Below are 12,172 nucleotides of genomic sequence, written 5' to 3' on the forward strand. Positions count from 1 at the left end.
TAAAAATATCAAGAGTTATCACCCTTTCATGATGAAATGAAAGAAAAATTCTTCCACATAATAATTTTCAAATTTAAAAAAATCCACAGAATAAAATGTTAGTATCTCCTGCAAGATTTTGGCATATGGGATGTTAAACTCTCACAATTTTTCCCCATATCAGGCTAGCTGAAAAAATCTCCACTGCCTTTAGTTGCCCAGAAGACAGCATCAACAAAAACATGTATAGCGTATGTCTCAGTGCAGCTCGCTGTTAATTGCAAAACCAAGGTTCAGATAAGTTTTATTTTCCTCTGAGACTGAGTAAAACAGAACTGAGATTAGGGAAAAAAACAATTAAGCAAAGCAGAACCAAATTCACTGTTGTGTAACAGTGAGGGCCATTGCTGGTTTTCTAATTGGTTTGTTCAGATTAATAGACATTCAGAATTTATCTAATAAACAAGTAGCTAACATCACATAATGCTTACTACAGTGGACATACCTCACTACCCAACACTAATTACCCCTGCAGTGTAGTGTCAGATGCACAAGGCATCCTTCTTTGCCTGGGACAACAACAATCACCAAAGAATAAAAATGGATACCATTACTGGAAAAATTTTTAATCTACATCCATTCCTTTCTGTCTTCCTTTCAGCACATTCAAATCAAAGGACTGGTATAATTAATGCACTAAACTCTATCCATCAACCACCTACCTAATTTAAAAGTTTGAAATACAGGTCTTTTACAACCATGCTAATATGGAAACCTTATGGCATCCTCAAAGGAATAGTGATCATCCACAAATACCAGTGTGCAGAGAGACTGGACAAGCACAGTTTCAATGGTAGCTGTATGTTTCTGTGCAGGTGTACAGCCTCTCTGACACCATACAGGTGAGAGTGAAAAGGGGAGTTCCAGTCTGGAAACACAAAGAATAGTTACAGGTAGCTATGTGTAAAGCAAGGGACTTTGTGGATTTCAGCACCGATACACTTTCCATGCAGCAGCAACACAACAGCACTCTCAAGAGAAAGCTGCACATCACAAACCCTGCAGTTCCACTCTATCAGGTCTCTCCTTAGTGTGAAGGGGTCCAGATCATGCAAAGCACGTTTTAAATTTTTGCATCTTATCTCCTCCTCACTTCTTTCAGGAAAATAATTAGACTGCTAACAGTGAGACAATCTCCATTACATGCCAAATTGTGGTTGGCGATCCAAAACACTGAAGGCATTAGAGCTTCTTTAACAAAGCAGATGACCTAAAGAAACCTGTGTTATGCATCTTTCCCATCTTTCTTTAGGGGTGCCCTAAAATTTCTAAGAAGCTTTTCAAAGAACTGGCCTACACCAGTTCTAACAGCTAAAATAACAGAACCCATAGAATATTACACTGACCATGTTTTCAAGCAACTGGAAGGAAACTGTGGAAGTGCTAATAGATTGCAACTACAAATGTATCTGGTGTTGAAAGGCATCCTCACAAGGCAAACTACAAGATTATCCTGGTGTTAATATAAAAAACCATCCTTTTGAAACAGCTTCTCCAAATGAGACTGTACCAACCATAAATCCCATGCTGGTGTAGTAGGCTGATTTTTGAAGAGAACCTGAACAGAGCAAAAAGCCCACATCCTTAAATACATGTATGTGCCAGTTATGACTTTTTAAAAAAATGAAAGCAGACAGCAGTGAATTTACGCTCTGAAACTGTTATCTTCTACACTTACCAGCTTAATGTATTGAAATAAAGGGTTAATCTACTGATTCCATTCTTTTATCTCAGTAATACAAAAACTGAATGTTCCAACATTTAATTGTTATTTATTTTGTGTGTACTATGTTTTGATTCTAATGAATGCTTTCTGTTTCCTTTAGGTGTCATCTTCATCTCTGAAACATTCATCAGGACCAACTATGCCTTTTGTTGCCTTGAATAAAAATGGTGTGCCTAAAATAGCTGATAGTAAAAATAAAATTGTAAAAGCAACCAAAGCACCATTTAGTCCAGAAAGCTAGTTCCTTTTTCGCATTTCATCAGTGAGATCCTTCTGCCCTCACATCCATGCAAAAAATTTTCAGACCAAGTTTTCCATAACCACAGGTAGAAATAGCATCATTTCACTCCTTTCTCTACAGAAACACCTCAACTTTTTTTACAGAGTAATAAATCATTTAAGGTCTCCATATAAAAAGGCTCTCATGAACACAATTCAAGCTTTTCTAAGGACACATGCAAGGACTTGCATTAGCAGTTCAGGATTTGGTATGAAAGGAGCTTGGTAATTGTAGGACACTTGGCTCACTTCCTGCAGAAGATGAAAGATGCCACTTATGCACACTGGTATGAAGGAAGGGAAAGGATTTCTTTTACCATTTAGAAAGCTGTTAAGGGTAGATTTGGGTTGGACGTAAGAAGAAATTTTTATGATAAGGGTGGTTAAATACAAGGACAGATTGTCCAGAGAATTTTTAGATGCCCCATTGCTGGAAGCCCTCAAAGTCAGGTTGGATGATCTAGTGAAAGATGTCCCTGCCTGTGGCAGGCAGATTGGAATGTATGATCTTTAGAGTCCCTTCCCACTCAAATCATTCTATGATTCTATGATATGGGTCTTCTTCTTTTTCTTATTTTTTTATTTAATTTGTTTTCTACTTTCAGTTCATTATTGGTGGCCTGGCAGTGCCAAACTAACACCTAGGTTTGTGTACACAAATCCCCTCAATTTAAACAGAAAGTATGTTAAATAGGATCTTTGTATCACAGGCAAACTGGTACAGTCGAACAAAGTCTGATTTTAAATTCCCAAACACCCCACAGTACTAAGCGTTACAGATCCTGCATTTAACATTCAGATTTAAGCAGCATGAAGTAATCATGGCTTAGAACCACATATTTAAAATTGAACAGCAAAATAGGAAAAACACCAGTATGGAGTACTGCTTGCAGCTCCACATTGCTTTAAGCAGAGTTAAAAACCTGAGAACTTGCAATCATTACAATATTGAAAAAGTATTTCAAATATTCATTACAGTTCTTTGCACCCATTTTACTGATACCTAAGACTGCATGCATTCAAGAATAAAGGATTAGCACTGTGAGTTTAGCCCAAGGTAGATGCATACCTATTAGAGGTAAGTATATCAAAGGTGGTGAATAAACCTCTCAGGGCTCTGCCCAACAGCATTTTCCAACCTCAGTGCAAGAGCACGCAAGAATTGATGAATGAAAGATTACCTACTATTTCACAAACAAGTTTTTAAATACAGGGTTGAATTAAGCAAAAAAAGGATTTCATTTCATAAGTCACTTTCTCACTTAATTTTATACTAAGCAGTGTGTTCAATATAATTACTCATAAAAAATTGCCATATGATTGAATTTTTCTCTTTATCTGAAAAGCAGCACTAGCATCTGATGTTCTACTGATTAGAATCTGGCTCAATGTCTGTCTTTAATGGAATTTTCCACACACAGAAAAATAAAATCTTATGTTAATTCTGAGAGAAGGATTTCAGAAAGAGTAAACATTTCCATACCTTCTCTAAACTGAGACTGAAGAGAAAAACAAGATAATCATACTTTCATGTATACAAAAAAGAAAGATGCTAAATTTCAGTGAGACTTTCAGAAAATGTGGTGGGATCCTAGAAGGAGATTACACAGATCATGAAAATAACCTTTTCTGGAGAGTTAAAGAAGAATTTATGTAACTTTTCCTATGAATATGAATTTTTTTCTACTACATTTTTATGATAAATGAAAACTGATGCCAGATTATTCATATATAATCTTAAAAACAACAGCAGCATTGGAAAAGACATAGTGGAGGAAATAAGGCAAAAAACTTGACTGGTGTAAAGTTCCCAAGTGGTTCTGACACAGGAGCAGGACTTAGAGCCTAGTGAAATTAATGCTGAAATTCATATTTATTTATTTAGCAAACAAATTTCTCTTTATGAAAATATTCATAAAAAAAGTAAATCAAAGACTTAGCAATAATAAGTTCCTAAATCCTTGGAGCTTTTTGTTAAGATTCTTAAGAGGACACAGTCTGAACAAACTCATTAATTACAGATTACAGTGAAAACACCTGCAACTACTGATACAGAATTTGTGTCACATCCCCAAAGCAGACCTTCTCTTTCACATTCAAAGTTAAAGTAGAAAATCAACTACAGTAATGAATAAACTCTGCATTTGCAAACGATATTATAACAACTCTCAAACCATGCCTACTGCATAGGATTAAAGGCAAGTTAATAATTTTCAGAATAAAAAAATTAGTGGGCAGACCACATATTTCTTTCCTGCCTTATCAGGTAAAATTAACTGTAGGTGAGCAACTAAAGTATAAGGAAATTAACACAGAAGTTTGTAAGATGCTGTATGACAGAAACAAGGAAGATGCCCATAATTCAAAGTACTAACAAACATCACCACATGGAAGATGTGATGGACCATATGTGGTAGACATAGAGAGGAGAAAGCACCAAAGCCCAGCATCAACAGAGCACACGAAGAAGTAACAGAAACTAATATTTTCAACCAATGGGTAGCAAAGATAAGGAAAAAAGCACAAGAGACACATACAAGTAAAGATGAGAATATGTGATCAGATCCATAAAATTTGATTAAAATGCATTAAAGAGGAGCAGTAACTTGAACTAAATCTCCAGCTGGATTCCACCACTGCATTGGCCATTAAATCTACTGGTAACTATCTACTACAACCCTGAAAAGAAATTAAAAATCACTAGCAAATGCTGACTCCAACTGCACAGCTGGAAAGGGTTGTGCAAGTCTGAAAGGAAGTCTGTGGAAAGAATGCAAAATGGAATTGGGAGGCTGGGATAAACAAAAAAAAAAGACTGAAATTACAGCTGGTATGTTAGATGATGGTATACTAACATAGGATGAAGCCTTTGTTATCATTATATCCTTGACAGTAATGCTTTGGAATTCTCTGTTTGAAACTGGACACCCAAAACATTTAATTCAAAATGATGAATGTCTGAAAAGAGCTGGAAAATTTGAGCCTTTCATTTTACAAGGCTATCTTAGATTATTATGCACAGCCTTTCACTGCAAGAGCAGATATGCTAAAAAACAGTTCTCAACATGTCTAAAAAATTTCATTTAAAAAGCATGAAGTAAATCTTAACAGAACAGTTACTGTTTAGACATTTATTTTCAAATTTTTATTCACTACCACATCCTTTCCTAAGAGCAGACTACTTCCTCTAACACATCAAGCTTTTTACACAATGTGCTAAAGAATGAACCTTTAAGTCCTTTTCACTTCTACGCTCTGTTCAGTGACTTGAGACATTCCCCTACTCTGAAACCTATTGCTGGGCCACTAAGTAGCTCAGCCTTGCCCTGCACCATCTTCCAAACTGTCCTTCCTCCCAGCCTTAACTTCCTCATTGCCTATACAGAAAAATGGATTACTTACTAACCACTTCTGTCATTTGGTCACACATCTAAAATAGTACCTTGAGAATGTTCATATTCTAGTTTCACCTGCAGACCTATCCCCATCTTTTCACAAGTGTTTTTGTGAGAAATCCTTAATTTCAAATGCCACAGCACTAATCAGGCTATAATATGGGAAACCCACACTGAGTTTTATGATTTCTATACAAATTTCTATTTCTACACACTGAGTCCATGACTTCAGCACAAAAGGAAAATCATTTGCCCATCCCTCTCTCTTTTCTTGTGCAATATAATTTATTGTAGCTAAAACCAAGCTAGGACATAAATCACATCTTTTTCTACTTGAGAAAAAAGTTATTCACCAGCAAAGAATAGCTGACAGGAAAAATGAACAAATAATATACAAAAAATACAGCTAAATATTGAAAAAAAAAAGTGGTAGGCTGAAATATGAGGGAATATTTCTCAAAGGGCATAGAAGTTTACCATCCAGCCTTTTTGATTCATTGAGCAGGTCAGAATTTAGATGATGCAAAATGAAAACACAGTAACATTTACTAAGAGTAACTTTAATTCACTAGCCCTATGCTGCTAACTGACAGGGAACTGTCCTCTAGTTTGGAACTGGACCTGTCCTTAGGCAATTAAAACTTCACCTACAGATCTGCACTGGGGCTGCAGGCACTGAGCATGCCTGGGAGGTCACAGCAGATTGTGAGAGCTGGCCTGTCTGCATGGAAACCTTCTGCTCTTTTGGAAGGCAACAGGCAGGTCTTCACCAAAACCTTCTGCATGGCAACTAAAAATCTGAAGACATATTTCTCAGGATGGTAACTTACAAAGTGCTGATTAAAAGAGCTACCTTGGACATATGGAGATAAAGATAGCAGTGCCTAGTGGTATCAAGTGCTGCCAGGAAGATTTTTAGCACCAGGGGTGTTTCATTTTATCTTCTCTTACAAATTTTTTTCCCCTTCTTAAAAAAGGGTAGATATTTTCCAGTTCAGTTTCTCTCTTGTGCTCAGGCAGTAGATTTCAACTTCTAAAACAGCAAAGCTGGTTTAGGAGGAAATAGTTTCTAGAAGGTTTGGAAGTTCACAGCCTTTGAAACTTAAAATTACTTTTCTTGTACCTGCATAAAAAGGCATATTGTGAACATAACAGAGAGCACAAAGCACACAGCTCACCTCATAGTAGCTCCTCACAGCATTGCAAAAAGCTTCATCTGCTACGATTTGTGTCTCCCCGTTCAAAAAGGCCTGGAAACGCTCCTTCAGTACCTGCAGCTGCTGCTTGTTGAGCTGTGCAAGAGAAAAACAAGGAGAGGGGAGAGAACAGAATAAATGCAGTTAGTCTCCATGTAAAAATACATAGCACTGCACACACTTGGAACCTGTGAACAGGAAAAGAAGACAGGGGCTCCCTGGCCACCTGGCTCCCTGGAGAGTGGAGCTCTTTGGAGTCCCAGCTGGACAAGCCACGCTGTGGCACCCAGCCATGCACACAGGCAGCATGCAAGGAAACTTCTGCTCTTCCCTGGTGTCCCTGGGATGCCAGAGGTAGGTCTGCACGGATACTTCTGTGCAGTATTTCATATGCACATGCTGAATATAATGGTTGATCTTCTCCATGGCAGCAGCAGCAGCTAATAAAACAGCTCTTAGCTTGTCTTTAACTACATCATTTTCTTTTCAACCTTCAAATAACTGAACATAAACAACTGTGATGCCTCCATTTCTTGGAGTAAACTAAGCACTACCATTGGAGTGCTTCAACAAGCATGTGCACTGTGAAGAAAATGGAGTTCTAGCCTCTGATGCCACAACACTCTGAATGACATGAAACAACTGGATCTTAGGGAAGAGCAGACAATGGCTCCAAGACTGACACCCAGTAACACCTGGTGGACTTCATATCAAAACTGAGTACATTTTGAAAACAAACTCCTAAAAGAGCACATTATACAATTAAACCTTGCAATGAACCCATTTTTATCAAAGTTTAATTTTAAGGGAAAAAAAAGCAAAGTTCGGAAGCTCTCCAGGGATCCAGACACAGGTTTTTTGCCAAGGTTTCTATCAGCTCTTGAATTATTTAGTAGGATATTTCTCCTTATCAGATCTGTGAGACTTTTGAAAATCTCATCATGCTCTTGAACTTTAACACTAAAAAATTTTCAAACACAACTGACAGAAAGGTTTTTCATCCCTCCTGTATTTTGCTTAAGTAAAACAAACAAACAAACCAACAAACAATCAAATGTACAGCCAGAAAATGTAAATATTTTTCCAGAGGGAAGAAAGTGGTATTTTTTAATGACTAACCTGCAGCAAATAAGACTGCCCTCAATGGCATAATAATTTCTTATTGAAGATTTTTGGCATCTACAGTAAATATGGTGGCCTTAGGCTTTCAGGTCTCTTATGTCAACACATAAGTCATCTAAGCTACAACACTGTTATCAAATTAGCAAAATCTCTGCTGTCCTGATAATGGGTCTACTGTGGACAACTTCTATTTTCTTAATATCACAGGAAGATTTTCATTCCACATAAAGTTTGCTAAGTTTGCAAACTCATGTGGTTCTTTGAAAAATCTTACAATTTTCTGCAAAACTCTCCAAATTGATTACAAACCTGAAAACTGATTTATTTTGACAGGAAATAACAGCATAGAAGCCATCTATATACTGGCTATCAGAAATCCTCTAAAAAAACCCAAGAAATGTAGGCAGTAGTGATGCAAAGCCAAAAACCTATGCCTCTGAAAAAAAAATAATAAATACAGGATAATTCTGTTCCTCATTTAACAGAACAATTAACAATACAGAACAAGCCCCAGGAGACCCCTATGGAAAAAAAGGCTTCCTGTAGAGGCGAGCAAACTTCAACAGAGGTTGCTGTAACTTGGACAAATTTCCTGGATGAACTCCTGAGAGCAGCAGCCTAACACTGACACCCCATCCTGTACCACTGCTAATTAAATATCAATGGGAGAATTACTCCTATTGTGTCTGCACATCCACCCAAAACAGCACCTATCCACCTGCCTGCCAAAAATCCACTCCTTGCACAGAATCTTCACAACATTTAATAGCTGTTTCTAACAGAAATCAAACTTCATTCCACTGATTTGACTCCTCCTATTCTTCTCTTATTTTCTAAATATTTTGGACAAGTTGAGATACCAGAAATGCAAGTATTTATGGATGTTTTGAGGGTTTTTTTCCCAGCATACACATGTTCTTTTTGGGGACTCAGAAATGAGACGAGCACCCACACGGACAGTGCCCCTCTGCTGAGTGAGCAGCTCCTTCATCCCCTGGAATATTCACAGCTCTGCCACGAGAGCATGCAGGCTTCCTGCCAAGGCAATTATGAAAACATGTTTTCATGCTTGCAGACTTCATTCTTTAGGTGATTTGCTTCTCTATTACCCCCACACCAAACAAAAACCTTATGAATAAGGCAATGAAATATAAATTTAATTTTGACTTTCTCATTTCTAACCATCATAGTTCAGCAAACTGAAATGCCTTTAAAATATTTAATATATGGCTTCCATATTCACTACTTTAGGTAGTAAGAATTTCTAAGGTTTGAGTGGCATTTTAGGATTACTGTATATTTCTTACATTACTTTTATTTCTGTGCAAAATCTGGATGTACAGAATAAAGTTCTCCTGCAAAACTAAGAAATAATAGTATTTCCAATGGAAAAGATGAAAAGCTACAACTTGTACTAAGGATGATCTGAAGTCTATTTAACATGTCCCAAGTACTGTCATATATAGAAAGGCAGTTAGCTGTCAAGATAAAGAATAATTTATAGTAGTCTACTACAGCAGACAGCTCCTCTGGGTTTTTTTACTTGTCAGAATATTGAGTGTACAGTGAATTCTCTCTCATCTCTTTTTTTATGTTGGTCATTTTTAATGAATTCATTAACACTCTTCAATCTGAAGCACTTAAAATGAAACAAAGCTAACAGTAAAAGTAATAGCTTGGAAATGTGGAGAGAAGAAAGACTAATTGTCTTGGAATGCTGTAGTAGCAAAAGCAGAGAAACAGGCGTTTGTACAGGACATTAGGTCTTGGATACTGCCAAGCAGCTCAACCTGTCAAAGCCTAAGCCACCTTTGAAGTTGGTCAACATGGAATGAGCTCCCATAATGGAGCTCAAATCCTTCACAGCAGCACTTCCTTTCAATGGCACAAGCCTCTCCTCTGCTCTGTGCAAGATCCAAACACGTCAGACCTTGGCTTTCAGTCAGGTCTCATCTTCACTGCCAGTGCCTCTGTGTCCACATTTTAATTTTAGTAGGAAGCACCACAAACAGGAAATATAAAATTAAAGAAATGCATTACTATATATACCTCCAAATGTAAACTAAACTGGGAATACCACCAGAAGTCCACAGCAAAGCCTCAATGATTCTGCTGCTTTCCATTAACCTGCTTCAATTTTGTATTGCTTCTTTGGATTTCGCATTCTCTGTGCTATAGAATCTGTTGTCATAACTCTGTGTGATACTTCATAAGCAACTACTGCTGCTTCATGGGAGAATGTATACTGTAACTAAATTCCAGTAACTCAGAATATCAGATCTGATTGCATTCTGCAAAATGACTGAAGATAAGTAAAGACAAATTTAAGGGAAAACAAGATTAACTGCCCTCAGATTTGTTTTTCTTTATGGCAGTCACACAATAGATAAAAAGTTTTCTTCCCTTCCATACCTGTGTCTTTCAAAAAAGGTAACTTTTTTTTGGCTTTACATTTGCTAGCCTTAGTAAGCTATCAAACAATTAAAATATTTAAGAGTGAACTTCTCAAAGAGCTATTTAATTAAAGTAAGAATAACTTTTTCAAGTGGCAGTAGCAATTTAACCAGAGTAATATACAAGCATAAAAGAGCCTCAAGTATTTAACCACTAAAAAACTTTCTCACCTTGCACTTAACATTTCAAAGAAGTCATATATCCAGATATATTTCTCTTTAAGCATTAATTTAAAGGTTTGCTTTTTCCCTTCGAAAGTGAAAGCTGGGTATGAAAACTTAGAGACACTTCTAGTTTAGCTCCACTTATACCTTTAAACAAATTCAATAAATTGTTTTTACACAGAATTTAAAATCCTATTTTTATAAGAAGTCACATTTCAAATAGATGTTGAAGTTTAGGGAGTTATTCCAATGTCACAAGTTTTACTTCCTTAAATAATAAACACCAACGAAGGAAAAATGAAGCATTTTTAAGAATAATACGATTTTCATATACTCTTTTTGATATTTTGCATCGTATACATACGATAATCGTAAAAAACTATTTTTAAGAGTAATACTGCTTATTTCTTTTTGAAAGACAAAAGGAAAAAAAAAACCTGTAGCTTCACTGCGCTTGATGTTTCACTAAGAGCATCTTCATCTGCTTCTCACTGCCTAAGTACACAGGTGGATAACAGTGCGTGGGCCCCAGCCAGGCTGGCACTGCCGCTGTCCCCGCGGAGCAGTGGGCTGGGCGCGGTGACACTCGGAGCCATGGTGGTGACTCTCGAAGCCATTGCAGGGACACTCAGAGCCATGGTGTTGACATTCGGAGCCATGGCAGTGACACTCGGAGCCATCGCAGTGACACTCAGAGCCATGGCAGGTACACTTGGAGCCATCGTGGTGACACTCGGAGCCATGGCGGTGACACTCAGAGCCATCGTGGTGACACTCTGAGCCATGGCAGGGACACTCGGAGCCGTGGCGGTGACACTCAGAGCCATCGTGGTGACACTCTGAGCCATCGTGGTGACACTCTGAGCCATGGCAGGGACACTCAGAGCCATTGTGGTGACACTCAGAGCCATGGCGGGGACACTCAGAGCCACGGCGGGGACACTCAGAGCCACGGCGGGGACACTCAGAGCCACTTGGAGCCATGGCGGGGACACTCGGGAGCCATGGTGGGGACTCTCGGAGCCACAGCGGGGACACTCGGAGCCATGGCGGGGACACTCAGGAGCCATGGCAGTGACACTCGGAGCCATGGTGGTAACACTCGGAGCCATGGCGGTGACACTCGGAGCCATCTCCACCTTGTGGCCGGTGCGGGACACTGTGGGCTGCGGCTCCGCCTGCTCCTGGACAGCATCTCCAGAGCATCCCCAACCCTGACCTCAACACCAGCAACAGCACTGCTTGTTCTGTGCTCCCTGCCACACTGTAGAATAAAATATTTCTTACACAGACAGCAAAAACACAGGGGTAGGGAGGAGCCAGCCACAGAGCCACCTGCTGAACCCTCAATGCTGCAATGTGTATTGTCTGTAGCACCAAACCTAAGTCCCCTAATGCTTCCAAGAAATAAGAAACATTTTTATTTCAAAATTATGCCATTTTGTATAATGTCTTTGATTGCAGCAGTCGTTTTTGAAAAACTTTAGTCAAAGTTGTAATTTTTGAGAGCAGAGTGGAAAAAGAGCCTGGTGAGGGTTCCCTCAAACAGCTGTCCCTCTCTTCCAATTCAGTCAGGAGATAAATTTTTGTCTGGTGATTTAAGAGAACTGAAGGTACAAATAAATCTTTTTCCAGTCAACTTCTCACACATATCTTTGAACATAACTTTGCTTCTTGTCCTGACAATCTCTTTATCAAGGGGAAAATCAAAAAAACCCAAAAAATAAGATATAAACCCAAAAAATAACCCAAAAAATGTCTTCTGTCAAAGACTAGCTCATCCCACTGCCACAGTAG

The 12,172-nt window shown here is 38.4% G+C and overlaps 1 protein-coding gene across 9 annotated transcripts in view; it reads right to left on the bottom strand.

The window, feature by feature from the left end:
- CADPS2 (calcium dependent secretion activator 2) overlaps positions 1-12,172 on the bottom strand; it is a 284,338-nt gene that overhangs the window by 221,634 nt on the left and 50,532 nt on the right. For all 9 annotated transcript variants that reach the window (XM_071423750.1, XM_071423752.1, XM_071423747.1 and 6 more), the window contains exon 2: positions 6,618-6,731. In XM_071423750.1, coding sequence (XP_071279851.1) covers positions 6,618-6,731 — 114 coding nt within the window. The remainder of the gene's footprint in view (positions 1-6,617; positions 6,732-12,172) is intronic.

The sequence above is a fragment of the Agelaius tricolor genome, unplaced genomic scaffold (genome assembly GCF_023055355.1).
Source record: "Agelaius tricolor isolate 1412-34295 unplaced genomic scaffold, bAgeTri1.0.p SCAF_3, whole genome shotgun sequence".
NCBI classification, from domain to species: Eukaryota; Metazoa; Chordata; class Aves; order Passeriformes; family Icteridae; genus Agelaius; species Agelaius tricolor.